General features: G+C 39.9%; 1 protein-coding gene across 28 annotated transcripts in view; it reads right to left on the reverse strand.

Annotated features, from left to right (window-relative positions):
• MADD (MAP kinase activating death domain) overlaps positions 1-22,234 on the reverse strand; it is a 75,702-nt gene that overhangs the window by 18,250 nt on the left and 35,218 nt on the right. For 16 of the 28 annotated variants that reach the window (XM_074824011.1, XM_074824004.1, XM_074824002.1 and 13 more), the window contains 12 exons: positions 21,275-21,461; positions 20,950-21,100; positions 18,314-18,520; positions 13,429-13,482; positions 10,274-10,371; positions 9,849-9,932; positions 6,668-6,826; positions 4,874-4,982; positions 4,262-4,324; positions 3,757-3,877; positions 2,504-2,609; positions 26-136 (listed from right to left, as the gene is read on the reverse strand). In XM_074824011.1, coding sequence (XP_074680112.1) covers positions 26-136; positions 2,504-2,609; positions 3,757-3,877; positions 4,262-4,324; positions 4,874-4,982; positions 6,668-6,826; positions 9,849-9,932; positions 10,274-10,371; positions 13,429-13,482; positions 18,314-18,520; positions 20,950-21,100; positions 21,275-21,461 — 1,450 coding nt within the window. The remainder of the gene's footprint in view (positions 1-25; positions 137-2,503; positions 2,610-3,756; positions 3,878-4,261; positions 4,325-4,873; positions 4,983-6,667; positions 6,827-9,848; positions 9,933-10,273; positions 10,372-13,428; positions 13,483-18,313; positions 18,521-20,949; positions 21,101-21,274; positions 21,462-22,234) is intronic. The other 12 variants (XM_074824013.1, XM_074824009.1, XM_074824005.1 and 9 more) reach the window with 3 other exon arrangements.

The raw sequence follows: 22,234 nt of genomic DNA on the forward strand, positions 1-22,234 counted from the left end.
CATCACTCATCACTGTTTTACTTACCAGATTGGCAAGTTTGTCTAGAATATCATTTATTTGCTGGCTGTGCACCAATCCAATATGTGATTTTCCCATCAGCCGACGCACCTTTTTCCTAATATCATTCTTGTTCACCTAGAAGGCCAATATAAAGACAGTTACATACTCTTCTCTATTTGCAGGTGGCTACTCCTGTCTCCCAAAATCAAAGTATCTTGGTTTCCATTGCTAAGACAGCAAAACAACTGATTTCCAGCTCAGTCATGCTAGGGCCTCTTTAGCCCAGCAGTACAAGCAGAAGTTGCATGTACACCACTTTTCCCAGCTACTGGGCAAGGGATACTGTGCACAACAGATTTCCTGCCTGCTCTTGCGCAAGAGCAACAATTCCACTACTATCTGCTTCCAACTACTGACATCAAAAGCCTCAGTTCTCCATGTTGCCACTTAGGTGATGAGTCTCATCTGCCAGGCTAGCTTCTCCACCTCTTCCTCTGAAATGTGTTGATTTTGTCAACTGTGGAGCCCTCAACACAAGAAATATTAACACAAAGGCATGATCTCTCTCAGAATTCTCACTCTTTCATGATCTGTTTCCTGGTCACTAGTCCAGGGCTCTAACAAACATTTCCAGACAGTCCTCAAACAGCAGCAGGTTCCTCCTGAAGATGAGCTGCAGGGAAGCTCAGAAGCAAAACATTTCTGCCTCAGGTGCCATTTCAAAAGGCTATTATGAATGCCAGGCATTGATACTAAAGGCTTCAAGATGGTACACTCATGCTTGAATGCTGACTTCAAGCTAGATCGGAATTTCTTTTCAATCATATTGTGATTATGACCTTAATGCTATGGAGCATACAAAACAAACTCAACCCGCCTCCTTCCTTTGGCAAGAATTCTTTGCACTTGAAAGAACGAACTGTATTTTTCAAGAATTTTAAAGGTAAGAACTACTGGGCTCTGCTATCCCAAAACAAGAAAATAAATTAAAATACCAAGGTGTTGAGTTTGGAGGTTTATGCTTCCCTTGATAGCTCAGAATAATTCACCTCTCTAGTAACAGAAGGCCTTCCAACTTCACAGTTTCTACTAGAAGCTGCCCTAAGATGAGATACCTTGGTGCAGTCTTTAGCCTCTTAAAGCCTTCACTCTGTACAAATAATATATACCAAATTCTAGATCCACCACCTTTTATCCCAAAACTGATAACTGAGGCGGGGGAAAAAGTAACCACCACAATAATAATTAAAAAAAACCCACCACCCCCCAACCCTTCTCTTGCCCAGTCCTTCATCCCATACACACTCTTGAGCATCTCTGAAGATGCACTGAAAGAAACAATGTTTTTATCACAACTCTCAGATCCCCTGTATTCCCTTTCCATCTATAACCAATAGGCTCAGGGTGATATAATTTCAAAGGCTTAATATCCTGTTTGTCTCTTTATCCCTACACTCTTCCCCTCTGAGACTAACTCTATCAACATCTCTCATGAGACAGTCTTTTGAAACCAATATTATTTACTCTCCTCATTTACATCCGATGATGAAAGTAGCTGTACTGGTTATCATTAATTCTACAATAAGTATTGCAGCAATGCAAGTCCTAACAGCCAAATCCCAGTGTCTTCTGCTGAAATAAACTCATTCCAACTATACTCAAATCCCCTCTTAAAACTTACTGTCATATTCCATTTATGTCAGGAAAAATCAGATCTTCTTTCTCTCTCCCCACTCCCCCCACACCCCACGCCAAAAAATAAATGACATACAATAACTTCTTCCACTGTTTGGGTATCAGATATTCTTTATCTAGGGAATGAAGTCTCACCTCCTCATTTAAACAGTAAAAATTATCAAACTATCACCTGTGTACAGCTATTCTTACTGTCAAGCTGTTGCACTGGACAGCACAATGCATCAAATCTGTTACAGGTAAAACCATGTACCTAAGCTGGTTCTAAACATGACAAAAAATTTTAAAAGATTAATTTTTCCAGTGACTTTGACGGAGGATTTGTACTACCTAAGAAATTATTCAGACTAAAAGATATTGCTCGTAGCTACCTGCAGCATTAAGGTGCATTTAGACAGCCCAGTGAATGAGAAAAAAGGGTTGCTTACTAGTAACAGCAAAGTTATTGATACACATATTCACAATATGCCCATGTTTGGAATTGGCAGCTGTGAGGAAATCAGATTAGAAGATGCTCTCTACTAATGTCCTCTAAAGTTACTAGTAGAAATAGTAAATTTCTATTTCAAATGGCAGTGTATATGCATACCCATGGCATAGAACTGCATAAACTCAGACAACATATCTCAAAGAATCCCAAGGTACTGAAGAAATTTTTTTCATTAAGATCAGGAGATGTTTTATAACATTCTTTTATACTTCACTGTTCTGGGATCTATGAACAGAAATGTATAGTTTCAAGACAACACCAACAAAATACATGGCTTAAATCTGAGCAGTGATCTGTTAAAAAGAAAAAGAAGTCACCTTTATCATAAGCATATAAGCAATCATATTATGCAGCAGTGTAGCCAACAAGCGGTCCTCATCATCCTCCAAACGCTTTCGATCATGTTCTCCCAGGGAAAGATACCTGCAAGAAGAGCCAGATCTGAGGCAGAGACTCACAGGCATTCTTCATCCAACACACCAAAGCACTGGCAGAGAACAGAGCACTGTTTGTAAAGTATGTGGCAAATAAAACCTCTGAAAACACTAAGCCAAACACGCATTTTCCAGTAAAACACTGTGATCACTAATTAAACATTTCCATTAGTAACTAGTTGAAGTAAATAATGTGCTTAGTGGGAAGGTTCTCAGCGGTCTGCTGGGCTCATCCATTTCTTCTTTTCTGCAGTCACAGCTCCATGACAATGACAACTGCCAGAAGAGGAACACATAGCTCAGTACAAGAACTACTCGCCTTGAGAGCTTAAATGTGGCTGCAAGGCAGAAGTAAACTGATGAAGGAAGCGCACAGGCACTCTTTTTCTAGCAAGGTAGGTAGTTTGTGGAAAAAGAAACAGTTTTCAAACTAGCACCCCACAAACTACTTCTTATTTTGGCTACCAGATCCCACATTACATGATAGCGTGGGTGTGGGTGGTACAGCTGCAGGTGGTAGAGCAGAGAATAATTGGGTATTAGCAGAGCTGAGGGGTTAAAAAAAAAAGTGAGCAGGTAGTGAAGTCTGACATCTTAGAAGTAGTCTAGCTTCAAGCAGCCAGGCAGGTATTTCTAGAAAGTGGCTCCCTCCTGGTTTTTTTGTTTGTTTCTTTTAACTACAAATTTTAAAGTAAAAACACCTGTAAGTGACTTTGCATTTTGAGCCTTCTCAAAATGCAGTTTCTGAAGACATTTAGTTCTTTTATGTCAACACACTGGTATCTTCCTTTATTCATGAATATAGTCAACTTGTCACACAAATCTTTTGCTTTACTACTGATCTAGTTTACTCCATCTATTCATACTGTGATTATGCTTCCATTACCCATTTCTCTGGAAATACCACCTTTCCACAAGAGTTAAAAACAATATATGTCACAACTGCAGAGAGTATTTCAGTATCAGAAGATACTGGCCAGCACAGAGACAAAAGGCTCATTTTGGAACAGTCAGGTATAGTACCAAGATTTTCAAAGTGACAACAGCATGTTCAGCAGAATTAAAATAATTTTTCTTTACTATTTCAGCCCCAGGTGAAACAATGAGGAGGAAAGATGTCTACTAAAGAACTTTACCTGTCAATCATCTCCTGAGGTCCCTGGTCCATCCCCATTCCTTCTCTCTCTAACATCACAGCATCCAAAAAAGCATCTTCCCAGAACTGCATCTGGTCCCACAAAGTTGAACGCTCTTTGCCTATGCAATGTATACAAAAATTGTACATCTATTCTGTTTACTCCAGCCAAATACTTTAATTCCTGTTCCTTCCCACTCCTTGAAAATACCATAAGCCAACACACAATTAATCCATATTTAAAAAAAAAAAAAAAGTTACTTTTAAACCACAAGCAATATCACAACTGAAGAAAAGTGTAAAAGAGAAGACAAGATATATATCTCATTCTAATTCATGGCATAATCTTTTCAAACCCTTACACAAAAGTACCTCTCATCTCTATTCTTTAATGAGTGCATATACTGTTCCATATACTGTTAACACTGCCTGAAAGAGACAGGAAGATCTCACACAAACACAGATCATGGCAAACACAGAGAAAAGTGGAAAGAAAAGATTATTACTCATAGAGAAGGTTTCCATTGCAGCATCCTCTAACTGGTCCCAGACAGATCCTTTATCCCTACCTGCACCATTCCAAGCAGGTAGGAACGATAAATGGAAAGGATGAAAAACACAGGAAGAGAGAGCTCTTGATTAACAGCAAGTCCAGGTGAAATACATTTCAAAAAAGCCAACATACTCCTAATTCAAGAAAACACTTGAAGGCCATTAGTATTCTGAGTTTAGTAGCCCCCTGTTCAATGACTTAAGCTGAAGGATCTTTTTTCAAGATCAGTGATGTATTTTAGCCTTCCATGCATAGCTAAGTAAGTTCCTTCTCCCCTTTTGTTAACAGTTTAAGGAATTCATATTCAAGAATGGCAAAAGAATTGGACAAACTACATTTTATGCTAACTACACCACTCACACCCATCTCCTCTTACTCAATCTCCCCGGCAAATCTTTGGCTTTACTCCGAATGGCCTGATGCACCGTCCTATTCTACCAGTATGGACAACAGTAAGTGGCTTTAAAAACAGTCTCTGGCAATGTAAAAATTCCAGTCTGCCCAGACATGGCCCCACCTGAACTTCAGTCAGAAAAATCCCATCCCCACAAAAAAAATAGATTACCCAAAAGTCCTTCATAGAGATAGACACGTTGGTTCCCATCCTCTGGACCCCTCCCTGGAGTGCTGCCTTTGCTGTCCTTCACACTCTGCTTCAGGTTATGAGACTTCGCCTGAAAATAATACAAGAGGTGTCAGACAATTTAACTCTGTGCCCTGCAGGGCTGCTTCCTGCAGAACACTGTTGTGCTTAACAGATGCAGTTTGCAAGCTATACTTTATAGATGCTTCTCCCACAAATGATCCCAAAACAAATAAACTACTCTGTTCAAAGACCTGAAAGTCCAGAGTCAGACAAAGGAAAAACAAAGAGACAGAGGAATCAAAACACAGAGGAAACAAAATGCTTCCCTGAAGAAAAACTGAGACAAAACAAAAAATGCAAATCCCAGACTAAAGGAAGTTAAAGCCCTTCTGTAGTCCCCCATATTTCATGCTTATGCAGTAAGTTTGCCCAAATTCTAATAGTAAATCTTTCCCAGTGTTTAGGAAATAGCTAAAGATCACTCTCATTGTACAGACTGTGAGAAACAGAAGAAATACCCAGTCTTCTAAGGACTACATAGAAAATGAATATTCACAAGCAGAATAAGATTACCTGAGCGCTCTCTCACATTCAGACATTACAGGTTTTTCTTTCATTTACCATTCATAAAGGTGTGACATTAAGCAAACGATTACATATCATCTGGTCTGAAAAACTGTGTGCTGGGACTATCAGCCAGCAGGAACTGTGACAATAAAGCTGGCCCATCTACTTCTCTACAACCAGGTAAACTATGATGCAACATTTGACATTCATCATACATCATGTACACCCATCATTTTTGTTCTAAATCTGTTGCAAAGGTTCTTAAAATTCCACTTAGTTTCATTAATCAAGTAGAAAAATGCAGAAAACAAAGTGTTTACAAAAAAAGTCTTAATTCTTTAGTAACTGAGAAGACACCCTCTTGCAGCTAAGTAAGCCAACATGGTTACATCATTTTCATGCTTTTAGAAGAAATCTGCAATGAAGAACAATGATTTTGTTTGTTGATTAAAATTAGAAGCCCTGTAAAGGCTTTTACAATCTTATCAGGATTATAAAATAATGAACACAGTGAGACCAATCTTAAGGCATTGCAAGCTGTTTTCATATTTGGCTGACAGCTTGACTTAGCCAAATCAAGCATATCATTATTTTCTTGGTCAGATGTATGTTAGAGGTTATACCCAATAATCAAGGAATTTAAAAAACAAAATGAACAAGAAGTGCTCTCAGATAATCTGAATTTTACTGCATACAGATCTTCCAACTAGGAAAATATATTTAAAAGTTACGATTACACTTCAGATAGGATTAAAGTAATGTTTTAAAGAAACAGAAAGGCTGCTAAACCTGCAATGGGTCATCCTTCTCCTGCATCAAACAGCTGCTCATAACCAACTGGGAATCTGTTTCTCTTAGGTCGAACAATGGCCAAGTTGTTTTGCCTCTGAAGGGCAATGAAATTTCCATTTGGTTGAGAGAAATACTGAATGAGGGGGAATTAAATACTGCTAGAGCCTGTAACACAGTATGAGATGTGAATCTACTATTCTCAAAGAACCAGGTATTGCACAGGAAATGAAGGAAGGTACGTGGATCCATACAAAACTACATCTTTAATATTTTAATATTGTAAATCATTGCTGATTAACCCTTAGAACAGAATCAGAGATCCTCTTCCACACATGCACACACACTGAAACTGCTACTGTACAAGATTTAATTATTAAAAAAAAAAGAAAAAAGGGAAGTCTGCAATGCCCTTACAAAGATAGAGCTAGTAGCAGAGTTTGTCTCAATTTCACTGTCTGAGACAGTGCCTCTGGATCCTGTCAAATTGCCACCATTTTCCACACTCGGGCCATCACCAGCATTGCTACTCAAGTCACTGTCTGCTCCTAATGTCTCTCCGGAACTGTTACTAACCTGTGGAGACAAATAAAGCAGTTACATTCAATTGACAAAGACGCTGTGGAGAGAAAAGTTGTAAAATGTTTCTTCTTAAGGCACAAAATAAAAAGCAGTACAACTGAAGGCCACATTTGCCTTTTCCCCTTCAGTAACATTGTCTTTTCCTCAAATCCTACTCTGCAGAAAAAGATGAAGAGAGACTCAAAAAGCCCTTCAGAAAAATCACAGAACTGTTTAGGTTAGAAGGGATCTGTTAAGATCGTCTATAGATGAGCGCCCCTGATCAAGCAGCGTCATCTAGAGTACATTGCTGAGTACCATGTCCAGTCAAGTTTTGATAATCTTCACAAATGGGGAATCTACAACTTCTCTGGGCAAACTACTCCAGTGTTTGACCGCCCTCAAACTAGAAAAGTGTTTTCTTGCGTTAAGATGGAATTTCCTTTGCTTTAAATTTTGTGTTGATTGCCTCTCGTCCTGCCAGCAGGCACTACTGAGAAGAGTCTGGCTCCCTTGCCTTCATTCCCTTCCATCAGATATTTATACCCATTGATAAGATACCCCTTGAGCCTTCTCTTCTCCAGGCTGAAGAGTCCCAGCTCTCTCAGCCTCTCCTCTCATGAAAGATGCTCCAGTCCCTCAATCATCTTTGTGGCCCTGAGCTGGACTCACTCCAGTAAGTCCTTATCCTTCTTGTACTGGGGAGCCTAGAACTGGACATAATGCTCCAGATGCAGCCTCACCAATGCTGAGTAAAGCGGAGGGATCACCTCCCTCGATATCCTGACAATGCTCTTCCTAATACAGCCCAGAATACTGTTGGCCTTTTCTGCCACAAGGGTGCATTGCTGGCTCACGTTCAGCTTGTTGTCCACCAGGATTCCAAGGTCCTTCTCAGCAAAGCTGCTTTCCATCCGGTCAGCCCCCAGTGTGTACTGGTGCCTGGGGTTATTCCTCCCCAGATGTAGGACTTGGCATCTTCCCCTTGTTGAACTTCATAGATTCCTCTCTCCCCAGTTCTCCAGCCTGTTGAGACCCCTCTGAATGGTGGCACAACCATCTTGTGTGTCAGCCACTCCTCCCAGTTTTGTATCATCTGCAAACTTGCTCTGTACCATCACCCAGGTTATCAGTGAAGATGTTCAACAGTACTGGCCCCAGTACGGACCCTGGGGGTACACCACTTGTCTCCAGCTGGACTTTGTGCCACTGATCACAACCCTCTAGGCCCAGCCATTCAGCCAATTTTCAGTCCACCTCAGTGTTCGCTTATCTAACCCATACTTTGTCAGTGTGTCTGTTATGTTACAGGACTGTCTATGTTGCAGGAGACTGTCAAAAGCTTCACAGATGTTGAGGTAAACATCTGCTGCTCTCTCCCCATCCACCAAACTAGTCATCTCATTGTAGAAGGCTATCAGGTTGGTTAAGCAGGCCTGCCCCTTTGTAAATCCATGATGATGAGTCCCATTCACCTTCTTGTCTTTCATGCGTTTGGGAATGTTTTCCAGGAAGACTTTGTCCATCACCTTTCCCAAGGACTGAGGTGAGGCTGGCCAGCGTGCAGCTCCCCACATCTCTCTTGCTGCCGTTCTTGAAAATAGAAGTGGTATTTGCTGCCTTCCAGTCTTCAGGAACCTCTCCTAATCACCATGACTGTTCAGAGACAATCGAGAGCAGCCTCACAATGGCATCAGCCAGCTCCCTCAGCACTTGTGGCTGCAACCCCTCAGGAACCACAGATTTACATATATCCAGTTTGTTGAAGTGCTCCCTAGTCTGGTCATCCTCCATCAACAGTAAGTCTTTCTCATTCCAGACTTTTCCTCTGGTCTCAGGAGTCTGGGATTCCTGAAGGTCAGTCTGACTGGTAAAGACTGAGGCAAAGAATGCCCCAAGTACCTCAGCCTTTTCCATCTGTCACCAGTTCCCCTGCCCCATTCAGCAGCAGGCCCACGTTTTCCCTAGTCCTTTCTCTTGCTGCTTATGTACTTGTAGAATCCTTTCCTGTTTCCGTTCACATTCCTTGACAGATTCAACTCTAGATATATCGGCTTTCCTAATCCCATCCCTGCAAGATGAGACAGTAAATGTGACCTCCTAGGTCACCTGCTCCTGCTTCCACCTCTTGTATGCTTTCTTTTTATGCTGGAGTTCAGTTAGGAGCTCTTCGATCATCCGTGCAGGCCTCCTGCTGCCTTTGCTTGGTTTCCTACTTGTCAGGATAGACCTCTCTTGAGCTTGGAGGAGGACATACTTGAATATCAACCTGCTCCTCTAGACCCCTCTCTTCTATCTGGGGCAGTATCCCACAGAATACAATTTCTGGGTCCATTAGCGAAAGACAGTCAGAATATTATTCTTCTTACAGGCTGGGTAAAAATCATGGAAAGCCAGATATTCACAAGTATGCAGCAGTTTAGAGAGAAGAAAAACCAACAACAACAAAAAGGAAAGTTCTTTGGGTTTTATCCCTGGAATATACCATATCAGATAACATGTGCTGGGGAAAAGGCTCAATATTTTTATACTGAATTCATTCCTGCTACCTTTTCCCTCTAGGCCCTATATTTGCTCGGAAAGCAAGCAGACATATTTTGATATGATTCAAGTGTTTTATGGTAATACATCAGAAAGTTTGGTTTTGTTTTTAATGCATCAAATGATCTGCCTTTTTGGCTCTCAGGTTACATTTTTAAACTTCTATTCTTTATAGATGGTTTATACACAGCTAAGGCATATTTATAAAATTACTGCAATTCACCAGTTCCATAAACACACCAATACGTAGGAATACGTAACAGCAATGAGCACCATATATGAAGGCTGCAATCTGCCTATAAAGCACTATGTATGTATGTTCTGTCACACACACATGCTTGCCACCCACTCAGAGGCTCTGGAGAGAGAACTCAGACATACATTATGCATGCGTGACAGTATGTAGCCATATCACACAAGATGTAGGCACGAAATGCCCTCCCCCACTTTAACAAGCAGTGAATCACATCAAGATCTCACTCTGGGCATATCCTACCACTGTGCTAACTTCAGAATCCTGGCTTGTACTTCGGACCATAACTGCTGGTCCTCCGCTGGGAACAGAGTCGAAATCACTCTTCTGCAATCAAAACATATAAAGGACAAGAAGAAAGGTCAGTTTTTATTGTAAGGAGAGAACATCACTTCCCATTCCTTTGGGGTCTTGAATCACATGCCTTACACTTCCCTGGTTTATTTAGCCAGCCAAACAGAAACTGCTGCCTGCATGTCAAAAAGATCATGGGGTCATACAATTGAGAAGTTTGCAAACACCAGCCTCCTGCAGGAAGGAGGGAAGAAATTTTACTGAATGAGCCTTTCAAGAATGCTCAAACCCCAGAATTCTTGCCACAATTAAGCAGTGAATAGAAGAATCCTCTCTGTTACTACAGAAATAAAGCAAGCATAGAAGCCACTGACCTGAGAACCTGAGGCCAAACTGAGGCCGCTGTCTGCACTGATTTGGGATTTTTTCTCATCTGTTTCTCCCAAATCAAAGTGTTTCACACCTTCTGGCCCTGAACAAAGGAAAAAGTAAATCATTACTGTACCAAGAAAAAAACAGTATGGCAGAAAGCAGATGACAGACTGAAAGCAGGAACAGTACCAAGAAAACAAATTTGCTTTCTCATTCCTTTGATTGTTTTTTTATTCCTTGGTACTGTAAACAACAAGGCCAGCAGGACACATCTGCCATTCTTCAAACATTAGTTTGAAATTCAAATACTCCAAAGGCATAGTCCAGGAGTGACTATCACTAAACAGTACCTTTGTTAGCCATTCAAGAGAGAAAAGAGGACAGACAAAGATCAAGTAGCTTCCAATTACAATAACACATGCAGAGCAGTTGCCATTCAACTCTAGGAAGCCACTTCATTTATTCCTGGTAAAATAAAGGATACCTATTTACTTAAAAGTCAGAATCCTTTTTTAACAGCTAATTTGCTCAAAGTCTTGAACTGAGTTTGTTTGGTTGCCCGCAGCAGCTATCTAGGCAAAAATCAGGCAACACATGACAAGAACATAAACAGCAACAATTGGTGTTACACCAGTAAGAATTTCAAGGAAGCAGCTTGTATGATGCTGTACTTTACAACATTCCCCAATTACATTAACAAATGGCTCTCCAGAGTTGGCAATCACATAGGTCAGTAGTGAGGGGGGAATCAGCAAGCTTTAAGTCATGCATTCATTAATCTGCCAATCAAAAAAAAAAAGGGGAAAAAAAAAAAAGGATAAAGAACTTTATATTCAATTTCCCATGCAGTTCTAGAATCATATCATCTATTATCCTCTGACAGGATGGCAGAAGGAAAAGAGAATGATGGGAAGGTAGAGCCTGAAAAGAAATTTGGATAAGCACTGAACGAGGTAAATTACGAGGCAAGAAAAGAATGTGTTATAGACTACACAGAATGTCACTACTCTCAGAACGGGGAAGAGACTGAGTGCAACACTTCTGCCATATCCATATCTGCCAACTATTCAGTAACAGGAAGACATGATCAGCAGCTGGAATATTTGTATTATATACCCATGACTATATCCAGTATCTCTAAGCAAACAATGCCACTATCTCTTATAACCGCTGATCACAACCACCTGGGAATTATGAACATGTTTGTACTATATGTAATATTAGAGAGGGTAAGACAGTGAAAAGGAAAGAAAAAGGGAAGGGAGGAGAGAGAGAGAGAGAGAGAGAAGGATAATATACAAAGATTTGTGGGAGTGAGTTTGAGATGGTATGTAAACTCATGAATAGCAAAGCCATAAGCTGTGCAGACCATAGCTCACTACTCAACCACCAATTCTCCACGTGAAGTGTTTTACAGAAAGTGTTCTTCATTTGTTATAGTATTCTGCCTCTAAATCCATATGCCTTAGTTATTGTTAATCAAATCATCAAAGATTCTAACAAAGCATAAACAAAATTTACAAAAAAGAAAAATAACTAAAAATATCCTAAGAATTTGGAATCTTATTTTCCACATTGCTCACTTCTAGAGGTCTATTTCCACTCGTTCAAATGGCCGCCATTTCTAGTTCTGAATAACAATGCAGTAAAAAGTTTTGTATCTCATTGTTACAGCAAGAATGCTAAATTTCAGCTGTGTTGTTTTAAACAATTTTAAGAGTTCCCTGTCCCAACACATAATTCAGATACATTTCTGGCAATTTGACTTGTGAAACTGACTGAAGCAGTTCAGTATCTGACAGCTGTGGGCAATACTGGTACCTCAGTTCAAGGAGCACAATAACCACAATCACATTGTTGTCCGTATCAATTTACAGGCATTTACAAACCTCCCTTTCCCTTCTTTATGGAGTTGTATGTCTAATACACAAAACCCACAGAAACCTCAATTTATCCCTCCCAATGCAGGCACCTACGTGAAAGGCCTGGTTTGGGACAGTAGGTGTGTGCATGTGCTATGTGTCTGTCTCACACACACTCCTACCTCAGCAGAAAGCAATTCAGATCTTAAATGTAGGAAGCTGTATTGCAGAGGTGTCCCATTTGCCCCGTTCTCTGTGAACTAACTCCAGATGCTCACTTGTACTTAACTGAAGTATTTAACTCAAGAGCCTAAAATTAATGTGGCAAATCCAGGCCTAGTCAGAATGTCTGGAATTTTCACCCATTCATCTCTGCTATTAATCCTCCCCAACTTTCAGTCTGTATAAGGGGCATCAGCTCTGCAAAGTAGAAACTACACTTATGGTTAGGAAACACCTACCACATCACGGTTATTACAAACTAGTTATTGTCCTTATGTCATATGACCCTATTTACAAACGTGATAATCAAAAGAGCAAAACCTTGTACTATACCTGCAGACAATACATATTCAATATTTTATTCAATATCATATTTCAATAGATGTTAAGATTTGTGTAGATTTAGACTACTATTTAGACTTTGCAAACAGCCTCAGACCACTTCACTCCTCCTTCAACATGGGATATAAAAAACAAAATTAGGTTGATTCCTTCTTATGAGGCTAATCTCTAACAGCCATCACTAAATACAATTCTTCACATATACCTTCTCTCTCCCCCTCAAAAGTATTTCTTGTTGCAGCCTGACTGTGGTCATAAACTGTTCATGGTTGATGCCAGGTAACAAAATTTGCCATCCCATGGCTTGAAAGAACAGAGAATTCTTCTTTCCAGTAACATTCAATCAACCAATCAAGCTATTCATGTCAAAAACTTGTTAAGCAAAACTGGTCTTTAACTTTTAAGAAAGGAGACAGAGTATCTTAAAATCCTTCCATATATATCTGATATAGTGAGGATGCAGAATATCTGCTTCCCCTTCTTTGAAGAAGGCAACATTCAGTGGAGGAAAAAAAGACAGGAAAAAAAAAAAAGAAGAGACATTTGAACAGAATTTCCCCAGGGCAAACTGATCTGTTTGGTCTCCTCTAATGTAGGCTTTCTTGACAGACCTTTGTTCTCGTGGGTATAAAAAATTGTGTGCCATAGATGCAAGCTCACCCTGCACCTGGGGAGTTGGCAGTTATGGGGAGGCTGGAGGAGTCAGTTTCTACGTTTTTTAATTTCCTTACTCGTTTTTTCCAAAGATTTTTGCTTTTTCACTTCCTGGTGCTTGTTCCACAATTCTACCCAAGATGCATTGAAAGCAGGAGAGAAAGAGAAAGAGTCAGCGGCTGGTCAGACAGATGAAAATGGGGAAAAATTTTGTAACAAAAAACCCCCCCCTTCATCTCAAAAAAAAAAAAAAAAGGTGGAAATTTATGACAACTATTGAGTGAAGGGTTAACACCATTTTACAAGAAATCCATGTTAGGAATCGAGCACTGCATCATCTCTCATTTACAGAATTCAAATGTTAGAGATGACTTCATACAGTGACCCAACTAAGGAAAAACAGCTATTATGAACACATATAACACAGTTAACCATCTTTCCTGAAAAAGGCCTTTAAGACTGTCAGATATTCCTCCAAAATGTAGTCATCACAGAAGGTCTAATTAACAGAAACATTTTAACATCTCTAGTTTGTATCATTGAAAGTAAAAGGCACAAAACCAGCAGCAGCAATTCCAAGAAAATTAAAACTGTAGGTTAACACAGTATTTAACCAATATTATATCTTTAAAATTATCACAAAGTTTACAAGCACAATTTATTTTTGACCTGACAGCATTCTCAATAAATGCTTGGCTCTGCCTATCAACCAGTCCTACATGCAAAAAGCTGAACTTCTCTGCATCCATTTGTTCTATCAGGGTATAAAGAATGGAAAATAGGGAAGAAGAAGAAAAATGAGCAAGGTATCAGTCATGCTTAATGCCAACTTCCAAAATTCAAATTAGGTCACAGCACTCCAATCAAAGTCAAGGAATTCCTAAGAGGATACAATGCAGAGAAAAGGAGAAAAGTCTGAAGTCTGCATGCATTCGTTTCATTTGAAGCATAGCCCTGAGACGAAATAGTGATGAGGCACTTGTACTCTTCTATCACTTGCATTCCTGAACCCTCTGAAGTGCGGTCATCTTTTCTGCTCAGAAACATCAGATCATTCCAGGTGCTGGCCTGTTGGCCAAAGGAAGCATTACAAGCTGACATGTTGAACTGACTCTGAATGCTGGGCACCATCCTCTAGCACTAGCACAATTAAAGCTGGGAATGCTACACAGGAACAGAAAAGCGCAAAGGGAAGGAAAAAGAAGTACAATATTCTTCTACTGCTCTTCGAGGAAACTTGCTGAGCAACTGAAAGGTCACTTGAAGTGTGTCAGAAACCCATCCCACCCTGCAAATGGCAGCAATTAGGGCAAGACAAGCTCTAAAAAAGTTCTATTTAGCAAAATGTCTACTGAAAAAAAAATTTAAAAATTGTAGTGTTATGATTGTGGAGGAAGGCTCCAAAGTATTATCATTAAACGTATCAGGAGCAAGGCAAATGTAGCAAGGGAGAAAAAGCTAGAAAGACAGCTGCTAACCAACTGACTTCTTTATCTGCTTCATGATTGATGGATGTTCCTTCAACTTTCATGAGTACACAGATGGATAGGATAAAATTGCTTATGGATCCAAACAGCATCCCATAGGCTTATCTAGCTGAGCACACACTAACACAGGTAACAACCTCTAAGATATAATTTGTTTATTAAAGGGCTTTGAAAACATCTGGCCTCTTAAGTGCTCAGTCTATATGGCTTTACTTTAAAAACCACCAGGCTACAAGCTACAATACCTGCCATTAAATTACTTTTACCTGACTTGCCTGTTAATTCAGGATAGAGTATATCCTAGCACATTAAAAACAGCCTAGATTTTACTCTCAATGACTCTGCCAAAGAAGAAAAGGAAAACCTCAAATAAACTCAAGGGGCATAAAATACCATGCCTATGACTGTTACATGAGCCTGAACTAAACACAACAGCAGGTCCAGAAAGTATCTGTGCAGACAAAGTAGGTAGCACAATCTTTGCTGTTTCAAAAAACTATCAAAATAAAGTGATCTGCCAACATTAAACAATTATTTCAAATGAAAACTTCAGTAAGTATTGACATTTTCATTAACAGTTACTGCAAGTATGCAATAAAACCAAACTAACCACTAATGTAAAAGGGGAAACAATTAACTATCAACTTTAAAGCCACTAGTGTCCTAACAAAAAGGCCAACATTACAGGTGATGACCATGGACCCTGGAAGACCCCAGAAGTAAGCAAATACTTTGTTTCTTAAGAGATCATCAATTACCAGAAGCATCGTCTTCACAATTAATTTCCTAGCTAAGCAAGTAGATATTAAAGCACAGTGAAGATCAACGCTTCAACTCAGAAATAAGAATTTTGAATACCAACAGACTTCCCTGTTAGAAGGAGCATGCTACATACTTCAGAGGTACACAAGAAACCATTAAGTTTCTGAAAAGTGAACAAGAAAACACATCCACCCTGAACTTTGGAAAACTCTGTAAACCTCCTAGCCATTGTTCCTGCAGTACAAGAAAACTGCACACCTTCAGCTACCATACCTCTAGATCTCAGAGATGCAGTTTAATCGCCACACTAACATACACTTTATGTATAGCTATTGCAAACAGTACCATACGTGATTTTACTCCACCATGCTGATGACTTAGTTTTCATTCTAGTATTACCCCTTGTAACTATGTCAAAAGGGTACCAGCCCAATTCGTATTTTGTCCATATGATATCAACAGATTCACTGTGAGTTTTACATCCATATTGCAACCTGAGGCGGTAAGCACCTTCCAAACTTCACAGAATCAAGGAACTGCTGAGGTTCAAAGGGACCTCTGGAGATCATCTAGTCAAACCTCCCTGCTCAAAGCCGGGTCAACTAAAGCAGGCTGTCACAGGACCACATACAGCCAGGTGTCCACTGCCTCCATAGATGGAGAATCCACCACCTTTCCAGGCAACCTGTTCTGGTGTTGGATCATCTTCACATAAAAACATTTTTTCTCATGTTTAAATGGAATTACTTACAAATACTTTATTTCAGCAACATGCAAATCTTTACCAAATGTTTCTTCCCCAAAGAAGTTAGTTTTAATGAGAAAGTCTGCATTCCACTACCAAAGGAATTTTAGCCTAGCCATGACTAACTCTGGTCCTGTATATCCAAAGTACTGTCTTAGACTGAAGCTTCCATAAAAGAACATAAAGGAAGTATAACAGCCAAGCTGCTTTAAATTATCTTGCTGCAACACAAAAGAAATTCCCTTTACTTCTAGATCTCAAGAGTCAGCTGAACATGGACTCTACATTGTTTTTACAGCAATTTCTTAAAGCCTGACTTGCATACTAGTTCATGGTTCTTCATGACAGACAAAACCAGTTGGAAAAAAAGGGTTTCAGAAAAAACACTGAAGTCTTTTGAACTTTGATCAGTTTTGGTGAAACCATATCCTACTTGTAACTTCCACAGAAGACAAGTGGAAATCATTAGAGCATCAGAACCACCAATAAGCATTTATCTGTTGCCTGTCTTTGAAGACTGTGAATTGTTTAAGGCTAATACGCTGGCAACAGTAGTTAACATATTAAGCAGCACTTCTTTTGAAAAGCAATTCTTATGATGCTTCACAAACATGGACTGTCTAATCTCTATGATTTCCATTTCTATGAGGCTTTAATTTCATCTGAGGGAAAGGAGCAGTCTCAGCAATCCAATCAAAAGATCTCTCTTCATTCTTTAAAAGAATGCTGGCCTAATGTCTGTTTTATTCTTAGTTGTGTCAGAAGCATACTTTCCTTTTTCTCTTTTCTACAGAAAATAAATTAAATACCCAGAGCAGACCAAACTACTAAACTGAAATGCTGTAAATCTGAATCTCTTTTAGCTCCCTGATAGATTTTCAAATAGAGTGGAAGACTAGTTTCTGAGCAACCTCTCTTGAAACAAGAAAGCAAATCAAGTCAGAGGGGTTCAGAATCAGTTCAGGACTCGACACCACTCAGCCTGCAGCTATTATGTGGGTATAAGAATGAATGTCTGCACTCCTGACACCTAAGTGCCCAATACACGTTTCCTTGTCTTATGCCACATACTGCAGGTACAGCCTCATAGTAGCACGTTACTTTCAGATTCATCTTTCATTCAGAGATTCCATTTAAAAGTTATTTTAAACAGGATATAAGAAGCAATTGCTAAAATTTAACATGACATATTTTTGGAGTTGACTAAGAATTTCTCTCATATGCTGATGGTACTTTTCTCTTGTTTACAATCCACAGCAGGTTGGATTCAACCAAAATATTTTTTTCTCCCCCCCCCAAAAAATCTGTAAAGTCATTTCTAGGTAAAACAGTTTAAAGCCTACCTCTAAGTTTTTCCCAGACATAGGGAAAAGCCATACCAGCTAAGAAATTAGACTGGGAAAATTTCCAGTGACCAGCCTAGCAGATGCTGTTTAGAAGGACACGCATTCTATTTGCTATTGCATAGAAGGAAGATCCATCAGTCCTGCTCACTGAAACTGTAACACTACAACTAAAACCTTTTTGGCAGTTTTTATTATTAAAATATCCTGGGTCCCACTTCTATCAGGATGGAATCCAGATAATCCACAGGTAGTCAGCAATGACTAGAAAACTTGTTTCATGTAGTCCCTTCCACAGTGGCCCTTTCCAAAGTCCTGCTGGCCCTGTTTCCCTTTTGCCATTTCCTGTGGCTTGAAAACATCAATCACAGAGCAAAAAATAAAGCTGTCTAAAGTGTAATGAAATTCAGAAACAATTAAGATTAGAAAGCTTCTGGGAGAAAACTGCCCTGGATAGTTTATCCAAGCATAGAGTGAAAACACATATGATTGTTCCTTGTGATCCAAGGTGTAAATGAAGCATGTTACAGCAGCAATGTAGTGTGTTAAAATGGAGAGAATGCAGATAGAACCTAATGCCAAAATAGAAGTCCCTCCTGCACCTCACATGCCCCTCAATACACACCAATGGAAGCAATAAAATTTTCTTCCTTTAGACTCCTTGTGTCAAACTCCCTTGGCCCTTTGTCTGCAGGGCTTGGTGCCTTTGGCATTAGCTGAGGTACCGGCAGCTGCATCGCAGGTTTTGGCTCCACTCTTGGGGATGATGCAGGATCCTTGCCAACGGGAGTGACAGATCCATCCGTTGGGCTTCGTTTTCTCTTTTCTGGTTCTTTAAAGAGAAAAAAACAACAAAGTGTTGGAAAAAAAATAAGGAAAAAGGAAATGAGAGCAGGAAAAGAAAGATGAGACAGACGGTCTCACCTAAATCATTAAGCCTGGCACTGAAAACAGCTCAGTCCCACATTTGTTCCCACAGGTCACCATGGCTTGCAGATAGTCTGACACACTGGTGGAAACAGTAGAGGAGAAAGCCAGAGTGCTGTTTTGGGAATACTCAGATTATCTCCTTCCTGTATAATTGAAACCTAGGAATCTTTTTTGACACAGTAACTGTAATATCTCTTCTGCTGAGTGTGCAAGATTAAACAACTCTGCCTGAACTACCAAGAATATCACTTCTAGAATATAAGCAAACTCCTCTTGGCGTGAAAAGATGACAAATACAATCATCTTTGATGGGTAACACCAAATGAAACTTCAGTTAGGAAAAAACCCCAAAAAACTATCAGTTATAGTTCTTCCATCATTCTCCAAGACTTCCTATAATCATATGTCCCCACAAGCAGTTTGTATTATTTCTCTGTATCAAACTTCAGTTTGAATTAAAGTAAAACTTTCAGAACAGAATTAGGTTTTCCATAAAGAGCCTCCTGCAATCCTGCACAAACTGTTCCAATAGCTGATGAGGCTAACAGTCAAAATTTCATATCCTAATATTTAAATTTGTCATACCACTAGAACTTGTGATACCTTTGTCCAGTAGATTAAAGGTTCTGCTATCAGCAACATCTTTCCATTTAAATAATAATTGAAAACGAACAACACCTAACATTCAACAGACTGAACACCTCCATCTTTCAGAGCAAAAGTGTTTTCCCAATTCCTTGTAGAAATCTCCTCAATTTTTCAAGATGTGATGATCAGAACTGGAAGCAGTAGCTCTGATGTGGGTCTTGTTAGTGACATTTCCAGAGACAACAGAATAGCTGCATCCCGAATCTATATTCCCAGGTTTATATAGTGCCCCCCTCTCCAGTTTTTGCAGACACAGCGAACAGTGGGAAGTTCACACATAGCTGCCATTTTCAGAGACACTGCTTTCTAGGACTAGTTCCCAATCCTGCTGTTCTTGTTCCTAAACACAAGTCCCTAGTTTGGCCGTATTAAAATAAATTAATCACAACCATGCTTTATTAAGATTCAGCTTCCTCTAGACAAATAATCTATAACTGTATCATGTCCTGTTCAAACAGTATGCATCATACACAAACTGAACAATTTTAGGACTACTAGATCACTACTGTATGTTAAATAAGATAAGCACTAATCTCTTTTAGTTTCTAGAATATCTAGAGTTTAAATATCTAGGTCAATTCATTGAAAACAGGCAAAACATTAAAAGGCTAAAATTTGGTTATAAATCAAAATGTCACGCAATAATGAGAGAAGTCCTTCAAAGATATATCAAGGCTTTCAAAGTTTTTATCAGATTTTGTTTATTGTGACCACAATTAATTTACCAGGTAAACTCTGTTTACCATCAAATTATGGTATCTAGCATTACATTAGCAAGACTTCACTCTAAAACCACTGAGTTTTACAGTAGCCACTCTATAATTTTGCTTAGGATCAGTGTCAGACTACAACACTTATAATTAGCAAGATCATCCTGTTCCCCAGATTCAGGACTGTGACACCAGCATAACCTTCCTTACCTCCCTCAGCATTCTAAAAACAACTGGAAATGAACACCTGTAACCCACAGGGCATCTCAGCCAACTCATAAAATCCCTGATGCAAGCCACCCGGAACACCAACTATAACATGTTTAGTAGATGTTACTCCTCTGCTACAATGAAATAAATAGCTTTTCATCATTTGAGATTACAGCTGAGTCAGATATTAAGCAGGGAGGTAGCTTTTTGTCATGTTTTGCTCTTTTTCCTTATGTATGTATTTTCTTATTTGGCATTAAGAATCAGATTTTAAGAAAAAGCTGAAAAATGAAGAGGTATTTTCAGACTTCCCTCTCCAAGAGTATTTAGTGATATAAGAATCTGTGTAATGCAAGGTGGTTGGTGAGATACAAGTCTCATGGTTCCACATTAGAAACATCTCACTCCCTATTCAGGTTGTCTGCAATAACTTTCCAAGACTGTGGTTGGGACAGTGTTAGCTGAAGGCCCCCACTCTCAGAATTTCCACTTCATCTGTAAAGTCCCAGGTTTTGTATCTTGCTGCATAGTTTCCATTTTCAATCACATATCAGTATGGCCATTATTTTGCTTTGGCCCGGTTACATGTGTGCAAGAAAATGGTTTCAAGCTTTATAAGGTTTCAGTAACAACAGTACACTTCTCACCTACTCTGAAAGTGCAGTAAAACCCCTGAAATATCAGAAGCCACAAGACAGCTACCTTTACAATAAGGATCTTGTTTGGTTCACAAACACTGTATTCTCATAAACACTTTTCTTACCTTTGTTGTAATAGTGAGTATGTGCTATCTCCAGCAGGCCAAAAACACTGGCCATGCCTCCCAGGCCAGCGTTTGCATATGACTGCTCCAGGCTCAACACGGTGCACTTCAGCAAGTCCAGCATGCCTTTATAAACCTTGCGGCTGATCTCCTGCAATGAAAATCCCATTAGCGTCGCTATTTCAGAGGTGAGGAAGTAATTCAAGAACATCAATTCCAACACTGCTCTAACATCAGCTTTTAGGAGACAACTTATCAAAAACTTTCTACAAATTGAGCCTCAGTAGACACTAGACGTGAGGACCCTGCTGAGTTCAGCACTGACCACGTCCTGTATGACATCCTGACGAGCATCTTCCTCTGACTGGATTGTGCGATTCAGCTTGCTTAGTACAAAGACACGGAGCTGCTCACTCTCCAGCAGACGTCGGACTCTCTTCATGTTCAGCCAGCCAACACCTTGCCCATCAAGAACATTGTGTACCACCTCCTTCAGAAACTGCTGGTTCTCACTGATGGATTTAAGAGGAAGCAGGTCAAAGTTAGCCCTCTGCTTACCTGGGTTGCACGGGAAGCGAGATAGGGCCAGGACACACACAGAAATGCATTTCCTATCAAGGCTAAGTTTACAAGAAAAGAAATTCATATTTAGCTATGCCTGCTTCTAACATAACTGCACACAGCTCAAGCTCTGTTCTGTAGGTGTAGTATCAAATATTTTATTTTGTCTGCTATTTCCTATAATAAGCCATAATCAGATTCTCCTCTAGTCCCTCTAGCTACCACCCCACTCCTCACCTTCACAGCACTCCTCAGAATCCATAGGAATCCTCTATGCCACAACCTTCTCTCACTGTTGCCTCGTCTGACCTGTATGCTTTCCTTGAACGGGGAAGAGCAGCACTACTAATAGCACCACTGCACCAGCCTTGGCACAGGTACTGCTTCAGTTTGTTTTGCCACAGGGGAGGAATGGTAAGGAGGAGGGAACTCCTGTGCAACCTGTTGCATTCCCCAGTCTGAGCTGCAGCCCTTACTGTTCTTGCTTTGCTCCCACACCCAGCGCAAAGTAAACGTCACTCTACCCATGACTGCTACATAAGAAAGGGAGGACAAAGCGCAGGCACCGGTCACGTAATGTTTACTTGCACCATTCTGAGTCCCTTCCCAAGGCTGAGAAAAGCATTTCACATGAATTCATGGAATCAAACTGCTTTATATGACTTGGCTGATCCCCTGCATGCTGCGCTAAAATTTCGCAGGCTAGACTACCTTGTTCAGAACA

This window comes from Strix aluco, chromosome 4 (genome assembly GCF_031877795.1).
Source record: "Strix aluco isolate bStrAlu1 chromosome 4, bStrAlu1.hap1, whole genome shotgun sequence".
Classification (NCBI taxonomy): Eukaryota; Metazoa; Chordata; class Aves; order Strigiformes; family Strigidae; genus Strix; species Strix aluco.